Below are 24,284 nucleotides of genomic sequence, written 5' to 3'. Positions count from 1 at the left end.
TCGGCGCTTAACATTTCGTTTTGTGCCTAATGCTGAAATTATAGTAATGCACGCTTTTCTGCGAGGATCCATTACAATCCTCGAGAAAACTGACACAAAATAAATGTGCTTCTCTCTTGATGAGTCGAGCGATACTGAAGCAAATAATGTAATTTCTAATGATCGTGTAAGGTTGAAAGGTAATGAAGGAGTAATGAAGGAAGGTAATGGCATTATTACTGATCGTGTAACGTCCGCTTTAGGACTGAAAGAAGAAGAAAGTGAATCTTCATGGAAGTGTAAAATTACTGGCCTACGTAACATCGCTGTAAGTTGACTTTAAAACAGTTAATTATTTTCTAATTCGAAAGATACCATTAGCCGTGCACTGGTGTTACCACAAATCCTTCGCTCCGGCTGTGTGCCTTCCTTCAGCCATTTGCTTCTTTATACGCCGCCTCAGTTAAGTACTCACATATGCACAATGCTCTGTGACGAGAGAGAGAGAGAGAGAGAGAGAACAGAAATGCTGTGCGATTGAATATACGGTATTTTATATGGCACTCCTGTATTTTTCCTTCCTCTTCGCCTCGCCTATCTCATTCTCTTTGTTTTAATTGTGTAATAATATTTGGGTGAACACTACAAATTATGAGACTCTTCGTTATGCAAATAAACAACAAATAATATAAAGATATAAAAATAAATGAAGAACTGTAAGAGTTGCATCAGCACTAAATGAATATTGTTACTATTTAGGAGTGAGTGTAGACGGATTTTGGATTGGCAAATGGATGTATTTACCACTTATACACACCACACGGAACTATCAATAATTACAGCGCTACCGCTAATCTCTGCACTTTAGAAATCACCACAGCACCCGCTAAGCCTTTTCCAGCCTGTTGTGTCTTCAACAGCCGTTCCCTAATAGTCGGGATTCTTGAGCTTCTCCCGCCTACGTCGTTACTGCCCGGCAAATATCCCGCAACTGAACTCTTGTTAACTGTCAAGTCAAGTATAGCGTCATCTCTTCTTAGCCTCCCTTGCAGAGCTCGATTTAACTGTCAACCTTCAACTAACTGGACCCCAGACTGGCGGCCATTTCACAGCAACCTCCTAGTCTTCTCTTCACAGGCCGATTTTCAACTTACAACTGATAACTGAGCTACTCAAAGTCAAAGTCAAAGTTTTGTTACGACAGCCGGTCAGTTGACAAGCCTCTCTTGGTGTCAAGCAACCACATTGGACTTTAGACCAGATTCTGTTTCTGTCTGACAGTTGCGGGTTATTAATGTGGGGCGCCCTCTCTGACGAGAGGACGGGTCTCTCGTTTACAGTGCACAGTGTACAATATAGTTACATTTTACTTATTATGACATGAATATATATACAATATATACAAGGCTTCTGTCAGTCCAGGCTCAGTACAGCAGATTATACCTATCTTTCTTTCAACATAACTCCTCGACGCTGATCATATCAAAACACCGTTCTTCTACCGTTGCACGCGTGTTCGTTTCCGCGGGAACGTGTTGACCGAGCCGTTGCTTAGAAATGGGTTGCATAACCTCGTTATTCTATTTTTGTTTGCGTGTATGTGGCGGGCGTTACCTAGCACCGTCCTTAATCTGACTCATCGCAACAGCAACAATCGGAAAGAGAAAGAACGACAGAAAATAAGAGAAGAGAGAAGGAAGTGGGAGATAAAGGTGGTTAATCGAGTGACGAGAACTCCATTTTAACATTTTTTTAAGTAAAATAATAGTGAAAACTGTAACTGTAAGCAATAGCCGGCTATAGCGGAACTATGATTGATAGTGTCCAAACGTTTTAGGTATCTTCCCTTTTGCATCTGCTCTACAGCCCCTTGGGCCCTGGCCTCTGATTTTCAGTTTCATGATCGTTTTTACAGACGATAGGACACCTTGGACGAGTGATCAGCTCGTTACAAGGTCTCGACCTAAACATAGGACAACACAAACACAGAATGAACACATACACATACCAAACATCCATGTCTTTAGTGGGATTCGAACCCACGATCCCGCCTTCCGATCGAGCGAAGACAGTACATGCCTTAGACCGCGCGGCTGCTGTGATCGGCTATATTATTTTTTCTGAGCGTAACATTAAGGTCTACGTCACTGCAGACTTGTAATACCTTGGTAGTTTATGGTACTTTGGTAGACTTCCATACGTAGGCTTTTACAAACGCATTCCTCAATGCCAGACTCCATACTCATCCCTTTCTCACAAAATATTTACGAATCAGCCCTCTCTAAAAGTTACAAATCTTGTGTTTTATAAGCACAGAATTAGTCACAAGTTTAATGTATGAGGAACTTTATTATATTCTGGGATGTGACCTCGTTTCTGTGTAACTTGCTGGCTTTTTTATTCAGGGTAGAATAAACTGCGGTATTTACACTGAAAAAGAAGGCATCAGATTCCTTCAAAATTTCGGTAAGCATCTACCAGGCTACACGGCTTCACATCACTGCCACGAGAACCTCAAATCTCATAGATCTAGAACAAATTACTAGTATGCCTACAGCACTGTCTATTATGTGATTAGCACTAAAGGTTTGTCCGAACTCCTAGATTTGTCATGATTTCTGCCGCTTAATTTCAAATAGTATGATGATTTGTGAGTAGTAAATTTGCAAGGATATGTAAGGAAACTTTGTTAGCCCAATTTGTGACACTTTTACGGTCTATGCCTGGAGGAACTGAGGAAAACTACAAAAGAGTCCTCAGTCAAGATTGGCTGTGTCCAGGCCGAGATTCGAACCGGCCACCTCCCAAATACAATCCAAAAACTTGACCTATCTTGCTCGATAGTAGAACGAAATGCACATTGGATTTTGGTTGATGTTTGCAACACAGAAAATTCAATTAACTTATGAGTGACTGCATTCTTGAATCATGAGCAAACGCTCTGCCAATCCAAAACATATTTTCCATTTCTCGTTCATAGTTTGAGTGTCTGATTTTTAATTAAATTTACATGTTTTAATACTAAGTTTAGTGTTGTATTTGTTCATACAGCGCTGTTACGCTTGTTTCATCCCTCCTTGCATGCTCTCTGTACAAGGAAATTACGCAAGTGTAGTTTATTTAACACTCATTTCGTCTCCGTGCACAATTGGATCATACAGTACACGTATTTGTTCTTAGATGGCAATATATCCATGAACACTAGCGCCACCACGGTGCAACTATTAGGAAGATACTTCGTTGTAGCACGGGGGCGCTAAGCCAGCTCTGGGAAAGAGCGACGAGTTGTCAGTAAAGCGAGGTTGAATAGCAGGAGAGGCTGGCGGTGACAATCCGCATTGAGGTATGAGAGCTGATTTCTTTTGTAACGTTACCAGTTCACTTATCAGTATATAAATTACTTATGAGTCTTCGGTTTGAACGTATGTCTCGCTTACGTTCGTCAAGTTTGTCTGGTTGGAAAGTAGGTTAGCCGATGTAAGTGGAACAAGGGTACTGCTTTTATCGCTATCCTCTTTGACGTCATTTAGGGTAATAGTAGGGTAACTGTGGCGATATGGCAAATAATCACTGTCAGTTACCAAGGTTCGGCCGTTTTTATGCAAGTGGAATAGAGACAGGATACATATCAAGAGATTTATTGTAAAGACAAATAACGAAATATTTAATTATAGAAGTGAAATCAATTCAGTAATTCAAATTGTTAATTTTATCTTTCCTGTAGAACTTAAAAAACCTAGTACATGTGTTTATTCGTGTTACATATGTTTGATGAAACGTGTGTATATGTTTTTGTCATATTCCTATTAAAGTGATGTTATCAATACCAAATTAAAGTCTGGACAACCTTCAAGCAGACGTCTTTGTCGGCGCGAAGTTTGAAAGATGGGAGCGCTATACAACCATGTGCCTTCAGTGCATATAAGAGAGAATCCTTCCTGTTTCAAATACGAATTCCCCGATTGTAATCACATAATAAATTATTATTATATAAAAAGTACCAAAACATTACATGAAGACGGTTGTAATGTGCCGTTATTCGTATTGTTTCTTTTGTCTGGTTAACCAACTGGTGCCCTGAAACTCGCAAAATATGACTGAATCGCAAGAAATGTGAACTTTTCCCATTCTATACAAGTTTTCCTTTAATACATGTGCCTTTAGACAGAGATGTTGCTTATTACATATCCCATGCATTTATAATCCACCGCGAATCATAAATTCATTCTTTACGTGTGCAAAGAATAGACACTTTTTTCGCTATATTTTCTTATTATTCTTCTTTTGATAGTTCTTTAAAATATTATGTACAGATTTTCGCGACGGTAGAAGTGTACTTCTTTCTCGGTTGTGGCAGAGATATTCCTTCCCGAATATATTCCAGGACCAAAATTATGACGGAAAACAAATATTCAGTGAAGCGTTCGCCATTTCTCGTTCCATGTTAAACAATTTCCATTTATTAGAGATAACGTTGGTGTTGTTCATTGTTTATTCTCGGAAACGAAGAAGTTTGCTAATTAATGTAGGTTTCTCTTTAATTCGGGTTCTGTTTTGGACTGGTTTTACTGGTTTACTATTTTCCATGATTTCGATTTTTGAAGCTACCGATAAATAATTTAATTATGTGTTGTACGGTTTTGTTTGTATGACGAACTACAGTCTATTGCAAGTCATATCCCAGGATATATAACTCTTCATAACCACCGTTGTGAGAGCCTCAAATCCTGCATCATGTTTTGTTAATACATTTTATTGTGGTGCCGTTTTATGTATTAAATTATTTACAGTTGTAGATAAAGTGGTATCACTGTCAGAACCATGTGAAGAAACCTTTTCAATATTTTACATTGACAATGTCGTGCCTCTTAGTCAAATCAATGTGCAGTTGCTATAACAACCGTTGTCATAGTGACAAACAAGGTTCGTCTGTGCGTCTCTTTTGCGTTAATTTTCTCTGTCTCTCCTTTTCCAACAATCCTCTCTCCCACCCCTACCTAAATCTCAATTTCAAAAGGTTTTTAGAGGGTGTGGGGTGGGGAAATAATATTAAAGGATCAATATACCAGTACGAACGGGGGCGAACTATGCCGAGTGTACACGAACGAACACGTCAATAGACTGAACTACAATTGCATTTGGAGGAAGGGAGGATGAATCCCGGGGTTCAGATTTTCCAAATTTACTAATATGTCTATTTTCAGTTGTTTGACAAACTTTGCAGACGGGGTCATAAACTTCTGGTAAAAAAGAAACACTGGAAATCCTTTTTCCAAAACCCGGAGTGTTAGGCTGATTATGGAGAAGCGTTCACCTTTTCACATCAATGGTCCTTCGCAAATTGAAAGGAAGTGATTAAGTTACTATATTCTCGTGGATATAGTCAGACCCTCCCATGTTACGTAAGCTCGCTGAAAAGGGAAGACCTTGTGTATGGATCAATGTGGCAGACCATACCTCGCTTCTAGCAGTGGATCGATGTGGCCAGGAAGGCAAGACGGGTAGCCTACCCAGCACTCCTCGCGCCAAAATGTATCTCTCTGGTTCAATACGTGGGCGGATTGAAAACTGATAACCATTTTCTTTGACCCGTAATATGACTGATCTTACTTCCTTCAGTGTTATATTTGGCGAAGAACTTATTCGGAATATTTTCGCCTTTAAATGCATCATACATATTTGTGTCGAAGCTTATCTACAAATATAAAGGTATTAAAACACACAAATGATCATTCTTGTTCTGCTTCAAGCATATTTTGGCCCTGATTGAGCAACTCTTTAACTGCTAAGACAGAAGAACAGTCGTCCAGCAAGCGACGGTCTGCCTAAGAATAGCCCGGAATAGCCTAGGAGATTTCATGACGTCACTACTGGCTGTGAGCTGTACGTACGTATATCGACGAGAGGCTGTGCCGTCGTCACCACCACCAACACTAGTGTCGCGCCCCCTTCTCCCCTCCCTCGCGGTACAACATATTCTAGGCCGCCCACAAGTACCTGAGCCAGGCTGTCTAAATGCTACTATCCAAACAAATAGGTGGTATAACAAGAATACCATCCTGACGTCAGCAGACGCACGGGGTTGAAAAGAAAAACGTGGAAAAATATGACGCGAGGACTCATTAGTTATCTTAAAGTTCTCATACAATATTAACTGTTAATTTCATCCTTCTTTGGATCAATTCCGTGATCTCAGCAGCAGTAGTAGGGCGGAACCCTGTTATAAACTCTTTGAAATTATGTTTGTCAATGTCGACTTTTTCTGTGCACAAACAGCATTACACCTAGACCATGCGTAATATGAAAGCAACTATGTGCATTTATTACAATTAAATGTAAGTGGTGCAGTTTGTTGATTGGTATGAGAATGTTTATTTCTGTAATGTGCTCCTTTCTACTTTACATTGTCACTGTAATGCACAAAGGTAGAAAGTGTGTTCCAGAAAAATTGTAACGATTATATATTACTGCACTTTACAGTTATATTTTCCCACCCATATACATCTCAGTTACTGTCAGTCACATATGCAATTCGAAATAACTACACACAAATTTTTATAGCATGAGGAAGAATTCGTCATCTAGCCTCTCGCAGGGTGAAACGATTGCGAATTGATATTTCATGGTCCTAAAACCGCAACATGTTCGAAATAGTGCTGCTTTCAAATAGTAACCGAGATCAGTCTTTTTTGTCATTTTTATATGTTATGTCGATAATTATTAATAGAAATATTCATTTTAAGTTTTGTTTGTTTTTTTCTACTTCCAGAAGAGGGAAAATTCCGTGATGCCTAGATTGTACGTCATATTTGCCGATGTCTGCGCATGTGCAGTCCCCTGGCTAGAGGCTAGCAGAATACTGCTAGTAGCCAATGCAGGTGCGTTGAACTGATTGGGTTTACGAGTGTGGTAGGTTATACTTAAGAAAAGAATGTTGGTATGGTTTACTGTACGATATATTCTCTCAATAATTATCGTTTTCAGTTAAATGATTTGTAGTTGCTTAAAGTGTTTCACTGATAAGAAGATTACGTTCATGTTGATGGGATCGTTGTGTACTCCCAATATTTAGCCCGGGCAATCCGAAATTATTGTTTATGACATAACCTACTTATTTTAAGAGTAAATATATAATAAAATTGTGATAGTGTCAGAATATAACAGTTTTAAAGGTATCGCATGGAATGATGTACAAGTAAGTGAAAATACAGTATATTGTATTTTTAGCTGAAATTAACGTCTGTGCGTGGAGAGTAGTGTGCCGTCGGTCAGCTGCTTTTAAAACCTATGTTGTTGACATAACCTGAGCACTCCCGTGTGGAGGCGGAGTCGAATACCTCCACGGTATCCCTGCGATTCGTAGGAGACGACGAAAATGGAACCCAGTACCTGGGGCCACCCTGTTCCTGGGGGAAATAAATACGGGGAACTATCGCTTCAGGTTGGGGAAGTCTCGAATTTGAAATAGTAAAATGCGAGTCTGGCGGAGTCGGACCTGAGAATGACTGTGCTGGTGAGGGCCAGCAGCAATTGTAGACTACAGACATATCCTCTAATCAGAGAAGATGTTACATGAGGATTGTGAAAACAAGTATTCAGTTGGAAAAGAATGCTGCTCGTGAGTCTTGGGCTTGTCACAAAGACGAACTGATTGCCAGTAAACCGCCAGTCGTAAAGTAATTATTAACTCTGTCATAACCTTAGTCTTTGCAGAGAAGTGAAGTGTTGGTAGTCAGGTAGTTACAGATCTCCCATAGCATGGTGGGAATTGCTAATTCATAATATCCCTTCTTTGTTAAACTGCTATTAAACCTGTGGAACTTCTAATGACAGTGTTATTCATTGCAGAGAGATGAAGTGTTGGCATTCCAGTATTTTTATATCACCCATAGCAGATTGAGAATTCCTACTTTCATCACTCATAGGTATGTTGGGTTTCAGTTGAATGTTTGTGATAGCCTCATGTTTTCAATTTCATTGTTTTCATATTAGTTTCCAGAATAATTGTGTGATTATTCTTTTAGGTAGGGGAACATACCTAGTGAACAGGTATGCAGAACACTGAGGGTATGGGCTCTCATGAACATATTACATGCCCTGATAATTTAGTATCAAATTCTGAGTGCCTGTCTTCTCAAGAGACAGTTACTTTCAAATTGGAATCTGGTAATAGATCAGCAACTGAAATTGAGGAAACAAACTATAAGAATGAGGAACTTGAAGATATTTCAGCAAAAGAAAGAAAACAAGATTGTTGTCATCCAAACAGTGTGGATACCAGACTAGAAGTGGCACATTGTTTGGCATTAGAATCTTTGAAAACTGTTCTTTCAAAACGTTCTAGAGAGACATTGAGTTCTGTGGAAAATCATGTTTCTGATGCATGTTCAGATGTTAATGAGGCTGGTAAAAATGCTGGTAATCAAGATTTCCTCCCAAATGTGACAAAGCTAGAAGACGTCCCACAAGAAGAAGATTCATTTGCTGAAGGCTCTTTGTGTGAGATACCAGGTGGTGTTGAAAGTCAGGAGGAGATACTGGAAGCAAATGACCGTTCAGATGGAAGTGATTCAGGTCTGGGTTCTGACGTAGCAGAAGAAAGGAGTGTTCCAGCAGATTCACTGTCATCTGGCTCAGCAGATGAATGTGGTAGTACGGCAGCAACTGGTCAGGCTGATAGTGAAGAGGGAGCTGTGAGCAGTAGCAGCGATAGTGAAGCTCATTTCCTTGAAGGAATTCAAGACAGTCTAGCTGAATCCAGCAAGGATCCAGCAGGATCTGTAAATACACTCGGAATATCTACAGACGTACTTGAGACAAATTCAGATGTTGTTGGGACTCTGAGTGATAATCACAAAATTACATCGGATCACACGTTGAGCAACTTTGAACATTCAGAATTTGCAACAGTCAGGCTGAAAAAAAAATCATCTCTGCACAGAGAACCATCAGAAAGCTTCTTTGAACTGTCAGGCATCACCTCTTCTGGACCACCTGATGTACATCAAGCAACCATGGGTTTGAACTACTCTTTGTCACAGTCACAGTCTTCTGCACAGGAAGATGCAGATTTAGGATCAATCCTAGACAGTACATCCGGGTCTCAGAAGGCTTCAGGGCAGAGCAACCTGAAGCGCCATCTCCCATATGATGAACAAGATGGTCCTCAGTCCAAGAGAAAGAAAGCCATCATGTTTGATAAGGTGACAGTGTACTACTTCCCACGTGCCCAGGGCTTCACATGTGTTCCATCACAGGGCGGCTCCACGTTGGGTATGGCGTCACAGCATGCCCATGTTCAGCAGTTCTCAATATTGGAACATGCTGTTGAGCAGCGACGTCTTCATCGTCAAGTAAGTAAAAGTATTGCATGCATGTACTGTAGTGATTAGTTGCATTAGGTGTTTAGAGTAATTTCTGTTAGGCTGGTTCTTGCAAGTAGAACTCAGAACTTAGTGACCGAATTTCATCATCACTGTTCTGTAAAGTGGTGACTGGTGAGCTTCAGACTCCAACTAGTTTTGTGCATCAGATAGAAACATAGGTAAGCGCCATAACTGATTTGGGTATTATGACAGCAGTTTCCAACCCTACAGGAATTGAGCCAAACTTAACTGGCCACTAATTGAACTGCCCTGGCTCATTTTAAAGGTGTTCTTTCTTTTTAAATATTTCTGGCCTCCAATTTTATGTTCAAGGACAAGTACAATAAATAATTTATTTCACATTATTTTTTCCACTAAAGTAAATATTAAAGTTGCTAGCAGTAGTGAAGTACTTCAGCACCCCTAAACAAAATATTACATAATGATGAGTATCACTGCTGATTGTGTTCTTTGTATATGGACTGGTCAGCTTTTCACTGTTGCTGTTTTGTCTGTCTCATCAGATGCTAATGTACTTCTTTGTAGTAAGTCGGTTATGTCTGTTCCCTCCTACTGTTCGGTTAGTTTTAATGTATACTAATTTGATGCAGCATAACCTGTGTAATGTACTCATTGTTGAATGATTTAAGCACTGCAATTTTTTATGGAGAGTTGCATGAGTTAATACGTCAGTCCCTTGTGTACGCATTAAATGGCCTGCAACTGTTCATGGAGTGATCGTTTAAATGCTGTATTGCTGAAGGTTTACTTCAGATATCTATTTCAGAAACTGTTCATAATAAGCTGATAGTAAACAACCCTTTTCTTTTAAAGCCAGTGTTTTTTCTGAGGGTTTTGAAGCTTCGAAGACTTTTTGCACATTGATCCATAAAAAACAGAAATTATGGTAGAAGAAGAAGAGTAAATAACTGCTGCACATTAGCCAAATGATAGAGAATGGCTTTGTTTTTGCCATCTATGATCGGAGAGTTAAAATACAACACCAGTGTTAATTGAAAACCACTATGTTTTTGCCAAGTATGGAGCACCATCACCCATCTTGAATCTCACCTGACATTTTCATGCAGTGAGCTGATGATCAGCTGCCTGGATGCACTTCCATCTCTGCTCTAAGCAGAACTCTTAAAGCCTATCTTAATACTGATGCTATTATGCACTGATTCAAAATGATGAAAGTATGTATAAAAATTAAGCTCTTTGAGAGTGGAAGGATAGTCTTTGATGTGGAACAGGATATACCCACGCATATGATGATGATGATGATGATGATGATGATGATTTACACATGTTGAACCCAAGAACCAGGTTCTAATTACAGAGTTAGCACAGTACTGAATGACAACAACAAAAACAAATAAGGAAACAGTTAATTCAGTTAAGGTTATTTAAATTTAAACATAAGGTTTCTAAAAATATATATGAATTCACAAACTGTATTAATAACAGAAACGCATCTAGCTGAAGGACAGTGACTGCAGGAGCAACTGAAGATAGAAAAGTTATGTACGTTCCAAACAGGAATATGAACATTTGACTGTTTACAGGAGCAGATCACAATACCTGACTAAAGCAAGAGCCTCTAGTACAGAAACCTAATAATCCAATTTCTTTTGTAGCAAAAGTTATACCTAAATTAAAAATTACTTTCTTCCCCCTCCCCCCATTTGTGTGAGTGAATGACAGATAATGTAGAGCACTTATAAGGGAACATCTAACAGTGATTTATATTTACATTATTTATGTCATCACCATTGTGTTCTAGCTACAGAGAGATCAAGAAGTTGCGCACATCGCACTAAGCAATTATATTTTGCTAGTTTAATGCACAAACTACAAGACATACAGCACTTACTATTAAAGTTTATAACCTTTTATCTTAGAAATGCAAAATCAAATCATGTCTTTACAACATATGCTCGAAATGGCTTCCCTGTTCAGCAATGCATGCGCGAGCTCTTTTTACCGTGTTTGAGGCTACTTTATGAAACACCTGTAAACTGGTGCTGTTAATCGCCGTCGTAATGTTCCTCTTGAGGTCATCCATTGTATGCGAATTGTTTTTATAGACAATTCCTTTGAGGTACCCCCAAAGGAAAAAAAAAATATGCGAGTGACAAATCGGGTGACCGCGGGGGCCACAATCCTTTTGAAATGGGACAGTCACCGAAAAACTTGTGCAAGAACTATATGGTTTCATTGGATGTGTGACAAAGTGTAGAAAATTGCAGCACATTAGGGAACCATATTGCAACAGTGTGTACACTTTAGTAACTTAAGTATGATGCAGAGATATGACAGTGGTCATAGTGTAACATATTCCTGTCCCCAAACACCATTCTTTAAACACACGGTGTGTGTGGAAGTCCTGAATTTGAGCAGTCAGTTTCATGTTCTGCTATGATACCAAGGGGGTAGAAGAGTTAATGTTCTCAAGTGATGTTCTAGAAGGGGTGATGAAAGGAAAACTCAGTGTAACAGAGCTATCATGGCCCACAGGTTACCAAGTAGAAAATGCATATGACAGTATCGCATACAACTGGGTATGTAGCTTCCAAAACCTAAAACCTGAAAGTAAGTAATTTTATAGCCACTGACTGCATGGACCAAATTTCTTGAGAAGCTGAAAGTCCGTTGTCCACTGTTTCAGTGATTGAGATAGCTCTTTCTGATATGCCCAGCTGAATAGATACCTTCCCACCTTCTCACCTTAAGATGGAGACGTTCATTTTTTAAACTGTTGTGTTCTGTTTGAAATTAAAGATATACAGAATTCAGAAAATTAGTATTCCTAAGATTTTCAGATATTGGAGATCAAAGTTGTGTGTATGATTCTTTAATATATGTAATGTGTTTTGTCTGTAATACACCAGAGAACATTGCTCTTTGCTCTGTTAACATCTTCAAGTAATGCTCTTTTCTCTATTCATGCTTTATGTGAGATATTGCGTCTTCTTCATCCTGACAAGTGGTAGGCCTTGAGGCGTTTTGCAGTTTTGGGTTTTCCTTACACCTCTTCATCAGAGATTCTGTTGATCTTTCCCTTTGGGATATTACTTCTTAATAAAGGAAACTTGTTATGTATGTAATGCATTGTAAATTTCACTGAACAGGGTGGTAATGAGTACTGCATATATGCCATGAATACATACTTAGTGGGCAGTGCCCAGGTTTAAATTCTGAGCTCATCTGTAAGAAATGACGAAATAATGTATACGTTAGGAATGGGTATTGTGCTCACTGCAGAGTTAAAATACTGAACTCTCTTCTAAGTAACTGAATAAACACAGTATGTGCCAGGGATGTAAATGCAGAGTTTGAATATTGAGCTGCCTAGTAAATGTGTGTGTGTATATATACAGTAAAACTTGGTTATAGCAACATCAGTTTCTGCGACACCTTGTCTATTGCATCAAATATTCAATGGTACGAACTAATTCCTCATAAAGCAACTGTTTTTATACCTTGCTTAGTACGACATGCACAAATGCATCAACCTCGTATGTAACGTCATTTTCATTCCTGAATTTCTCTGATATGGACATTGAACGTAATTTAGAAAGTGTGTATTGGGCAAGTAACAGGAAACAGATGAAGATAACTGATTACTGTACTCGTATCTAGGTACAGTAAGGCACAACAGTTGATGTAATCTACTGTAATTTGGTGAGTAGGCCTACCTTTAATATACAGTATTAGTGCGGTGTGTATTGTCAGTGAAAAGCGCTGTAATATGTCTTTGATATTACACATTTGGGCAATTCCACGTTAATGTTACGTTAGTCTGTACTTAACTGCGTATTTCACTAAAAAATGCAACATTTTAACTTGGTTTTTGATAGATTTTTACGTGACTAACACAAGGCTACTGTGGAAGTGCCCATTTCGGTTACAACAACATTCGTTTATAACAACACTATTTTTAGGTCCATTTGATGACGTTATAACCAAGTTCTACTGTATATATACACACATAATTGTGAATCACAGTTCAGTAATTTAAGATTTGTAGATTGTATCACCTGATAATGTCTCACTGAGAGCCAAAACATGTTGCAACGTTATGCTTTAATCCAGTAAAAGCTCTGTTGACATGATAGAGTGAAAGTGAGTTATTTTTATTGATTGCTGTGTTTGACAGGTATGATGATGACATACACACACACACACACACACACACACACACAGTGATAAACACACAACAGCATGCATTCCTTGAAGATGCCTAATAAGTGAATTAATAAATAATACATATACCAAGAATAGGTAGTTTTGTTTTGAATGCACAAAGTTTAAATGCTGAGTTCCCCTTATAAATAAACGTATAATTCAAATTTTGATATCAGTTAGCAGCATCATTGTGCTTAGGCCAGAAGAATGTGCCACATTAGACGGAAAGAATGTGACAATCGAAATTCATATGTATTTTTCAACAGGTATTGCTTCAGTTACGCAGTGAACGGCTGAATGCCCAAGGTGCTCCCATCTCATCCAGTGATGACTCTGAGAGTGAAGAGGAGCAGAGTGATGCTTCTGAATCAGAACTTGACCTTGACAGCTATTATTTCCTACAGGTATGGGTAGGGAGAGAGACTCTGCTCTCACAGAAGTGCTGTAGTATATATTGATAGGTATCCTGCAAGGGATACCTTAAAAATATCCATGAAATGTAATAGTAAAGTAATAGAGTCTTTATAGCTATACCATGTCTCAGATGTTGTAAACTTTATGCTTAGATTGTTCTAGACTCTGTCATCAGTTGATATGCTCTTGTGTGGTCTTCTCTGATAAAATAATGCATTTTACTTATTGATACATCCCAGCCATATATACTGCAGCAGCAGGGATTTGCTGCAATTTAAATGTAGCTACAGGGGAAGACAGGGTGCCACTTATTTATGTCTTCAAGCAGTTAATGATGCAGTGTTGAGACATATGTTGTTGTGAAGTAGAATAAAGTTTCACATGGTACAGTGCTAGTGCACTTCCACATGTTACACTGAGGATATCCAACTGGTAAATTTTTCTACTTACTGTAATGTAATGGATACAAGTTACCCAGATTCTAAATGTGATGTGTTCTTTCTGTAGTTTACAGACAGCAGTCATAGGAAACACATGTTCTTTGAAATTAATATTATCCTCTCCATTCAGCACATAATTTCCATACTTTGGTGTAGAAGGTCACAGCAAGAAGGACTCAGTTTACATGTTAACCATTGTCAAATTAACACTGTTTAATTCATTTTTTAATTTGGTTAACTTCTTTGTTGCAGCCAGTTCCAACTCGTCAGAGAAGGGCTCTCTTACGTGCTGCTGGTGTTAGAAAAATAGACTCTGTTGAGAAAGATGAATGCAGGGATATACGATCATCGCGTGAGTTCTGTGGCTGTGGGTGCAAAGGCTACTGTGATCCTGATACCTGTTCGTGCTCACAGGCTGGCATCAAATGCCAAGTATGTAACCTCACTATAAACATGTTGTGGCATGTCTGCTGAAAGTTGGAAAAGTTTAATTAGAGAAGCAGTATCTACTGCTAGGTTATGGCACTGTAAAAACATTACTGTCCTATTGAGCGAGCACTCATTGCTACGCAGTGGTCGGTAACTTGTCATATGACCACATCAACAATCACACAAGTATAGAATAACTACTGGAAGCAGTCTTTTTTATGTGGTCTGCTGCAATGGTTATGTCACTCATAAAATAGCAACTGCAAGAGAGTGTGTCGTCTGTGGTGTCTCCCCAAGGCTATATAATGAAATCTCTAGTTAGTAAATTCACCCCACTGGACAAAGGCCAAGCATATTAATGAGACAAATCCATCCTCATGTCAGAGAGGATGTTACACAAGGGCTATGACAGCGAGGGTTTGGTTATNGGGGGGGGTGAAGAAAGCTGGTCGTAAGCCTAAAGAGGCTTGACGACAAGACAAAACTGATTGGTGGTAAAGTGCCAGTCATAAAATAATCCTGGCTCTGACTCTGACTGAAATTGTCTGTGTGGATGTGGGTTTGAATACCTGCACTGTAGCCCTGTGAGTCGTAGGAGATGATGAAAAGGGAACCCAGTGCCTGGTGTTATAACTGGGCCACCCTGTTCCTGGGAGATATAAATGCAGGGACCTGGCCCTCCATGTTGGGGGGAGTCTTGAACCTGAGACAGTAAAATATGGTCTTTGAGTCCCAGGGAACTCAGACCCAAGAATGACTGTGCTGGCGAGGGCCTGCAGCAATTGTAAACAACAGAACTGATTTCTTATCAGAGAGGGTGCCCCACATCAATAAACCCACAATTGTCTGACAGTAATAAAAATCTGGTCTTTGGCCCCAGATGGGGCTTGACACCAAGACAGACTGACTGACCTGACATACTACAACTAAACGGACAAGATTTTCCCTCTGTAAATAATGTAACATTTTGATGTCTCCTTCAACAGGAGTATGACATGGAGACATGTACATAGGGGCCTATTCCCTATTCAGAAGTGGGCATTTAAATACAGATATTAAACTTATGCTTTACAAAGCTCTGATTAGGTCAGTTATGACTTATGCCTATGCCACCTGGGAGTACATGGCAGACATACCTTTTGAAATTGCAGCGCCTGCAGAACAGAGTACTCTGCACTATTTGAAATCTTCACATGTGCACAATGTCCACGAATTTCATGTGGCTTTCATAATTCCTTATTTATACAACTACATCACTAAATTATGCAGGACGCAGGCAGAAATACAGTGGAACCTCTCTTAACGAGCACCTCTCATAACAAGCAAAACAAATTGCAAAAAAAAAAATAGTAACTTTCTTACCGAGCGACGTTTGGCATAACGAGTGACAAGAGGGGAAGTCCCGGGTTGTGCGCTTGCTACATCAGTCTGTGTTTAGCACTCGTTCTGCAGCATCTTAGTGTCACTTGTGATCACACATTTTTCCAAACTTGTTTTCAGACATATTATTTGTGATTTTTTTTGTGCAAAGTTTAATAACCCTTGCAAAAATGTTCCCGAAGATAAAGCCGCAAAAAGACAGCCATAAGAGAATAAAAATAACCATAGAAATGAAACAAAATCATTGAAAAGCGAGAATGAGGTGTGAGCGTGGATGATCTAGCACGCACATAGAATTGGTCTACATCAACGATTTGCACGATTTGGAGTTGCATTGTGTTTCACAGCAAGAAACTGTGGAGGAGAGTTTGTCAGAGGAGGAGGAGGATGAGGAGGTAACAGCAAAGAAACAATCTTCTGGCGCAATAAGAGAAATGCTGAAAGCACAGGAAACTGTTGCATCGTACATTGAGAAGCATCACCCTAATAAGGCAGTGGCTATGCGCACTACAAATTTATCAGATGATAATGCTGTGTCGCATTTTCACCAAATTTTGAAGTGTCGGCAAAAACAAATGTCTCTAGACAGCTTTCTAGTAAAAAAAGAATTAGATATGTATCATAAATAATAAACTAATTATTTTTTTTTCTGCAAATCGAATTTGGATTCCAGGTTGGTTCATTCCGCATAGAAGAAAAGCTGAAGATGATTCATGCTCCTTAACAGTGTATATATAATTTTCTTTGAATAAACGTTATACATAAAATTTTTTGAGTATTTTTTCGGCATGGAATGCATTATCGTATTTTACAGTAATTTATATGGGAAAAATTGTTTCGCTTAACGAGTTTTTCGCATTATGAGTAAGATTCTGGAACGAATTATGCTTGTTAAGTGAGGTTCCACTGTAATCCTAAACCATGTAAATCCAAATACACATAGTAGTGGACAAGGAGAAGCCATGTATAGGAAATGTAAGAGGCTCAGACTTGGTGGTGGTCAGGCCTACAGCCGTTCAGCTTGTATGTTTGTATGTTTCCTGTGTTTAAAGAAGTTTCAGTTTATCCATCCATGTTGGAACTGGAGCTTGTTACTGAGATCTTTTCATTTAATGCTGTCATGCTGTCTTTACCCTCCAAATGTATGTCATTTCCTAACTCAAGAAATTAAACTTGACTTAACACATTGCGGACCGGTGGTTTAAACATTTAAATCACCCTGGGGACTGGCGTTTTTAAACCTACTACCCTAACTTGTGCACTGTTCACTTTAAAAATTAATATAAAATCTCCTAATTAATTTTATGAACTGAAATTTTTGGAGAACACTTACCAGAGCTCCTAGAAGTGCTTGCGCATGTGATATCTCTGGAAACATTCCCCTTTGTGAAGAGGCATTACGCAGAAGCTGCACATGTGGACAGTTCTACTCTTCTTCTTGTGCTCTGCGCGCACACAGCACTGCCTAGAAGGGTGTTTCTTCGTGCAATATTCACTCTTCACAATTTTCACGAGAATATGTTTCCGCATATCACCCGAGAATCGGCCAGGGGGGTCTACTTGAGGCCTCTGGCAGGTGTGAACAGATGGCCCCGGCTGCACTACGTCTGTGTCTGGCGCAGGTACTGCCGCCACCATGATGTCAGTAGCCCAAGCTTTTGCCAGTTTCAACAGAAATGCTTTGTATTTCAAAGTAGAATTTCTGTTCACGTTTTTGAAAACCGTAAATGAATTGAAAATTGCACAGTTTATAAGCCACAGTGCAACTTTCTTCGTCCATTTTACTGTTTTCCTAGGAAGGGAATAATAGGCCAAGAACTGGTCGGCTATATCAACTCCTTTCATGAACATATTATACTCGGAAATACAAAGAGGCTTCTTTACTTGCCCGTGTCGTCTTTGAACATCGACCATGCTCGAATTGTGAATAGTGGAAACCATATTCACAACGTGAGTATCCCTCCAGGACTGAAGAAGAATGTCCCCCTTCCGTCAAAGAAACTATCTCAAAAAACAGTGACGCAACTTCAGACACGTCCATTGGGTCCGATGGCATCTGCTTCACCCCCGGATCACCAGTAAACTTTCCCAAAGTGGGGGTTTTGTCCACTTTATCTCATGTAGCTGTCCCGACACTCGCACTTTCAACGGAGCTCTCACTTTCACTTGACACATTTTGGGCAGCCCTGTGGCCCCCGTCACTGTCACTGTCACTGATAATGGCCTCGCTATCAGAAGACGAAGCAGTTGGCAAATCTGATAGCTCATCGGAGAACATATCTAATATTTCCTGTCCTCCGAGAGATCGCAACTGCTTTCGTCTCTGAGCCATGTTGAACTGGTAGCTGCATGGTTGATACGTGCAAGCTTGGATTAGAACAAAGCCAATTTTGTTTAGGTTGTGACAGGAAATGACTCTGGTCGAGTTACTAGATAAGGCAGCAATCATTCCCGAGGTCATCTACGCAGTAGTTATGATTCAAAGAAGCCACACAGCGATATATAGCGTTTTGCAACATAACGTGACTGTAGAGGGCCATATGGCCCGCCCGGTCTGCAACGCTTGGAAACGTAGAGGGCCATATGGCCCGTCCGGTCCGCAGTGTGTTAAGCAGCATATCAGTTAATTCTTGAACTCCTTCCTTCACAAGTCTCCTACTTGAAATGTATGTATATTTGCTAAGTGCCACAGTTGATATGTTAAACAATAGAAATAATAACATAATAGTACTGAATAAGGCTTGTTATTTTCACAGGTGGATCGTCTCAATTTCCCTTGTGGATGTTCTCGTGATGGCTGTGCTAACTCCAGTGGTCGCATTGAATTCAATCCTGTTCGAGTCCGCACACATTTTATCCACACACTAATGAGGCTGGAATTGGAAAAGAAACAGAAACTGGAAGAAGGAGAGGAGGAAGGTGGGGGAGATATGTCAACCAAACAGGAACAGAATTCAAATAGAAATCTTCATTGGGCTGAGGAGGACAGATTGTCTGGCCCATCATCATCATCGTCATCGTCGTCATCATCATCATCATCGTCGTCATCATCATCGTCTTACCAGGAGCAAGGGAAAGGTGCCATAGACAACTTGGCAGGGGCTCCAAAGTTCAATGGCAGTCTTCTACGAGATGTAAGTCTTGGTTCGGGCATTGAAGTTGAATCCTGTGTCCATGCTGGCAGCTTTACGAATCTCCACTACGGTGGTTCTGGAGAAGGGCCTGAAGGAACTGTAAGTGGTTCAGATGTATCAGGCGGAAACACAACTGGATTCTCAGGGATGGTAGATCTGCCCGCTCGTGAAGATTCGTTGGATCTGTACACTTTCAGAGATGAATGCTACTCAGAGGAAAACAGCAATGAGTTGTCAGCTGATCAGCTGGAAGGCAACAGCAGTGTGGATCGTAACCACTTCTCTGGACACCATTCTAGTACCTCTGTACTACAACAAGGGAGAAAGGGCCACTCAAATGAACATCAAGAATTTAACATGACTCCTGGTTTTCATTTTAGTCAACCAACTAATGTAGGAGGAAGGCCATTTGCTAGTCCTCCAACAGCTGGACTTCTGCCTGGACCATCATTTCCTGATACTAATACCTCCAGCTACCAGCAACAGACTAGACCACCAGCAGCTGCTACCACCAGTATAACATATGGTGATGAGACCTGTTCTAAATATCAGTATTCTTCTGGCTTCTCTGCTTTTTCCAATCCCCATCCTGCCCCAGCTGCAGAAAACTTTGGACATTATAGTGGAGTGTATGGTCATGATTTCACAAGTAAGGTCACCGGTGAAGGGTTAGGGGGTGATGGTTACAAGGACAACATGCTGAGCAACCCTGGTCAGAATGGAGAATTCCATCAGAGGCCACAGCCATTACTGGGTACTGGGAGCAGTTCTTATGAAGGTTTCTCTATGCTAGGAGACCCAAGGGAGAGTTTTGACAACCAGGATCCCATTGGGAAGCATGCTGGTGGCAGCAGTGTTGTACATGGTCACTACACCAATCTCCACACTGTATGCCCCATGAGTAACAAGCTGGAACCCTTTTCTGAACTTCTCCAGGGACGGTACTCATACATGGCTACTACGCGAACATCTGCCCCCAGTGCTACATTCGATAATTCTTCCTCTGCAATGCATGGGCTGTCTGCCACCTACAGTAGCAGTGGAGCTTCAACAGAGCAGTTGACAGTGAGTGATAGTATAAATGTTGAAGGGGACAAAGGCCAGGCTGGTGAAAATGAAAACAATTCTAGTTCTGCCTCTGCAGGTGGCACAGATGATTGTGATGAGAACTTTGGTGAAATCATTAAGAAAACCATGGTAGAGACTGTTTCTGCATAATATTTGTATGTTCCAGCCAAGACCTTCATAATTATAACGGAAAAATTAGAACCCTGTAGTTATTATACAAGTTTTGTTTTAATAAATGTTGTGAAAAGTAACACTCTCATTTCCTTTATGTAGCTACATAAATTATGCTGTTTTTATTGTGTTATTACAAGCCTTTATTTCAAGTGAAAGAGGTTATTTTGGTGGTATACCTTTATAAACTGTTTCACTGTGTTTCTTTTATGAGTTTCAGATTGAAGAGCACCACCTTCTAACAAGTTAAGTGGTTATGACATCTTAACACACCATGCAGTACTACACTGTAATGTCTATGATGTTGCTACGTGTTGCGCACGCTTCCAACTACACCATTTTCAATATAATGACATGACAGTCGGCAATTCAAATTTATACATTGTGCTTGCTAGATCTTCTAGGTACTTCAGAGTGTGACAGAAAGGTGATGATTGCTTGATAGCTCTCCTGGGTTTAAGTTTTTGTGAGTAAACATGGCAGGTCCTATCAAGGAGATGCATGTAAGTGATGAGGAGGTGTTATATGAACTGTTGCAAGAGAATGAATATAGTGATATTTCTGAGAGTGAATATAGGAGTGGCAGTGAAATAAATGTGAAAATTTAATTATGTGGTGAAAAGAGTGACAGCTCTGATGAAGAAGAAAATGTCAGTGACAACAGTAGCATGCAGTAGGGCATGAGGGTGAAGTCAGGTGCTGAGTGAAAACATTTTCCATTTACTGGCAAGCCTGGCATAAATGTTGATTTAGGAGACCTTAGTAACTCCCTGAAATATTTTGAGTTGTTTTATACGCCAGAAAGTTGTGTAGGTATGCAAAATCATTTCTAAAAAACATCTAATTCTAAAACTAAGATCTAAGACCCATCACTGGAAGGAGATGAACAGAAATGAAATACTAAAGTTGCTGGCATTCATTCTGTTACAAGAACTTCACCAGAAACTGGATAACAAGAGCTAATTTTCCCAGATAGAAATTCTGAAAACATCCATATTTTTGGACCTGTTCAATAAGAGGTTTCATCTTTACTCAAATTTCTTCATTCTATTTGCAACAAAAAGGGTCAACATTGTGAAACGAGGTATAACTGCAAAAACTGCAGGGTGTCACCGTGTGCTGCGCCATTCCCAATGTTACCATATGGCCACATGCTTCTAGAGGCATGAAAGGCGATTAAGATTCAACAAGTGGCTAAGAAGTGTCTGAATGTAAGATTTTAGTGGGTGGAAAGTGTACTATGGGCTGGTTGTGAAAACCACTATAATTATAAGACACAATATGTGACACTGGAGTTGCAACTGTTCCCAGTGGTATATCCATTTTAGTGATGATCTCATAGTCTACAAAATTGTGCTTTTGTAGTCAGTGTTCAGAAGAACAAATAGCTATTGTTGTATAGTTCATTCATCCATAGTACCCTTGAGCCTGCAAAGGAAGTACAGATTCTGCTGACAGGCAGTAAGAAAGGTCTGTTATAAATGAGACAGTCAGACCTGTAATAGGCCATAGTGAAATGTTACAATAATCAATGTTGTGTGTTTATAGTGGAGGTGGTTTTGTCAGCTTCTATGATTGTGTTTCATCTCTAAACGTCTGACAATCTGACACTGAATGTGCATGAGTCACACACATACCTTTGTGCTCATTGAAATTAATTTCAGTTATGGTAGTGGTGTACCTTTTGAGACTAAAGAAAAAGTACAGAATTTTACTAAAAAATATACATAAACTTTAATGTAACAGCTATATGAATGAAAATATGGATATATGAACACTCAAACTTTTTGTTTCATAATTTTATAATGGCACATGATTGAGATACTGAATTCTAAAAAGGGTGTGTGGGATTGTCGGTGTTCTAAAAGACAACCACATAAAACTGTAACAATTATATATATTAAATTGTATAAATTTAATGTACAGAATAGCTGTGAAGCTATGTGGAATGTCGATGTTCAAAAGTTGGCTGGACCTGAAACAGGGAGTTTGTTCCACCGTGAGTGCGCTGGCAGAATTTGCTCCTTTGTAGTAGACCAAGTCTTTACAGCCGTTCAGCTGGTGTGTCCGGCTGGTGATGTGGTGCTGCATGCGCCGGTAGGATCAGCTGCCTACAGCGCATTTGCTGGAGAGTTGTGGCAACTACTTTAGCTGCCTGGACGTAGAGCGAGGTTGCTCGAGAGTTGTGGCAACTACGTTAGCTGCCTGGTCACAGAGCATGGTTCCTGGAGAGTTGCGGCAGCTGTCTTTGGTGCAATGAACACCTCATGACTCTGATGACTGATCGCTCTGAACTGAATGTGATCACTGATGATTGCGAAAAGTAAAAAAAGTCAAAGTCATGTTGCAACTGACGGTCAGTCAGTCTGTCTGTCTTGGTGTTGAGCCCCAGCTGTCCATTTGGGGCGCCCTCTCTGACGAGAGGTCGGGTCTGTCATTTGTCAGTCTTATTCAGTCCATTGTCAGTATTGACATATATTTACAATTTAATTCTAGTCTTAATTCCTATTTCTTTGTACAATATATACAAGGCCTCTGTCAGTCCGGGCTCAGTACAGCAGATTATGCCCTATTTCTAGTATTATTTGCTACCACGGCAGTCTAGTCACTTGAACGGTCGTATGCCTGACCGCCACCAAGTTTAAGCCTCTTATACTTTCTGTGTTGGCCTTCACCTTGACCAATACATGTGAACATTCTCATTTTCATGATTTTGTATGACTTCTACTTGTTGCTTGCATAATTTTGTTATGTGATGATTGCGAGCCTTGGGCTTTGCCTTTTATACCATGCTTGCCGGGCGGAGCTTAAAGTAGCAGTTGCGATTGTGAGTGCTGATTGGCTAGCGCGCTTTATGATGTAAAGGTGGGCTGGACAGCGAGTGCTGTATAAATACGAGCATTGGCAGCAATGTGATATTGAGGCTTAAACTTGGTGGCGGTTAGGCATACGACCGTTCAAGTGACTAGACTGCCGTGGTAGCGATTACTACTAGAAATAGGGCATAATCTGCTGTACAAAGCCTGGATTGACAGAGGCCTTGTAATTATTGTACATAGAAATAGTAATTAAGACTAGAATTAAATTGTAAATATATGTCAATACTGACAATGGACAGACCCGACCTCTTGTCAGAGAGGGTGCCCCAAATGGACAGGACAGCAACTTTCACAAAGAAGAAAACATCTGGTCACAAGCCCCAGCTGGGGCTCGACACCAAGACACACAGATTGACTGACCATCACTTGCAACATGACTTTGACTTTGACTTTGAATGTGATATTGACTAGGAGTTGAGTGCTATCTGTTAGACCTGTGAAACCGCGTGTTAGTATGTGGGATGTTCCCACAGGTGCAATAATTATAAAATGAAATACCGCAGTAACAAATTTTCATGTCCCACTGCAGGAGAGATACGAACATGGAAAATATACCATTTAACTGGTGAAAGAGCATTGCATTTATGTTGACACTATTATCTGCTTCCTTCCAAAATCTAATTCAGTCAGTATCCTACTGTTCAAAATTACACAGTCTTAAGATATTTACTGAGTTGTAAGATAACCCCTGAAACTACATCAAATATCAGCTGCTACTGATATAAAACTGACAGCTCATATTTTAAGTACATTTGTAGGTTACAAATATACGATGTAATATTTACATAGGCTTTCAGTGTGAGGACTAATTTTTGTAACTTCACTAACCATCAAAAT

General features: G+C 39.9%; 1 protein-coding gene across 4 annotated transcripts; it reads left to right on the top strand.

The window, feature by feature from the left end:
• Positions 1 to 3,232: 3,232 nt before the first annotated feature.
• On the top strand, positions 3,233 to 20,648 carry LOC111867961. 4 transcript variants are annotated; one of them, XM_023858220.2, is made up of 7 exons: positions 3,233 to 3,322; positions 6,749 to 6,857; positions 7,828 to 7,904; positions 8,004 to 9,332; positions 13,799 to 13,936; positions 14,639 to 14,818; positions 18,952 to 20,648. In XM_023858220.2, exons 4-7 carry the CDS (start codon positions 8,031 to 8,033, stop codon positions 20,545 to 20,547), a joined length of 3,216 nt encoding a protein of 1,071 aa, XP_023713988.1. In that variant the 5' UTR covers positions 3,233 to 3,322; positions 6,749 to 6,857; positions 7,828 to 7,904; positions 8,004 to 8,030; the 3' UTR covers positions 20,548 to 20,648. The 4 variants fall into 4 exon arrangements, with proteins under 4 accessions (XP_023713988.1, XP_023713990.1, XP_023713989.1 ...); XM_023858222.2 differs by having other exon boundaries at positions 7,979 to 9,332; XM_023858221.2 differs by having other exon boundaries at positions 6,749 to 6,888.
• The last annotated feature ends 3,636 nt before the right edge of the window (positions 20,649 to 24,284 follow it).

This window comes from Cryptotermes secundus, unplaced genomic scaffold (genome assembly GCF_002891405.2).
Source record: "Cryptotermes secundus unplaced genomic scaffold, Csec_1.0 scaffold337, whole genome shotgun sequence".
NCBI classification, from domain to species: Eukaryota; Metazoa; Arthropoda; class Insecta; order Blattodea; family Kalotermitidae; genus Cryptotermes; species Cryptotermes secundus.
Note: the sequence above shows the minus strand (reverse complement) of the source record. Positions and strands in the feature narration are given on the sequence as shown.

What these genes read in the sequence shown, in the direction of transcription:
- LOC111867961 (XM_023858220.2), top strand. Translation starts at nt 8,031, where the DNA reads ATGCAGAACACTGAGGGTATGGGCTCTCATGAACATATTACATGCCCT. An exon ending in ACAGCTATTATTTCCTACAG is followed by an intron (nt 13,937 to 14,638) that starts GTATGGGTAGGG and finishes TCTTTGTTGCAG; the next exon opens with CCAGTTCCAACTCGTCAGAG. An exon ending in AGGCTGGCATCAAATGCCAA is followed by an intron (nt 14,819 to 18,951) that starts GTATGTAACCTC and finishes TTATTTTCACAG; the next exon opens with GTGGATCGTCTCAATTTCCC.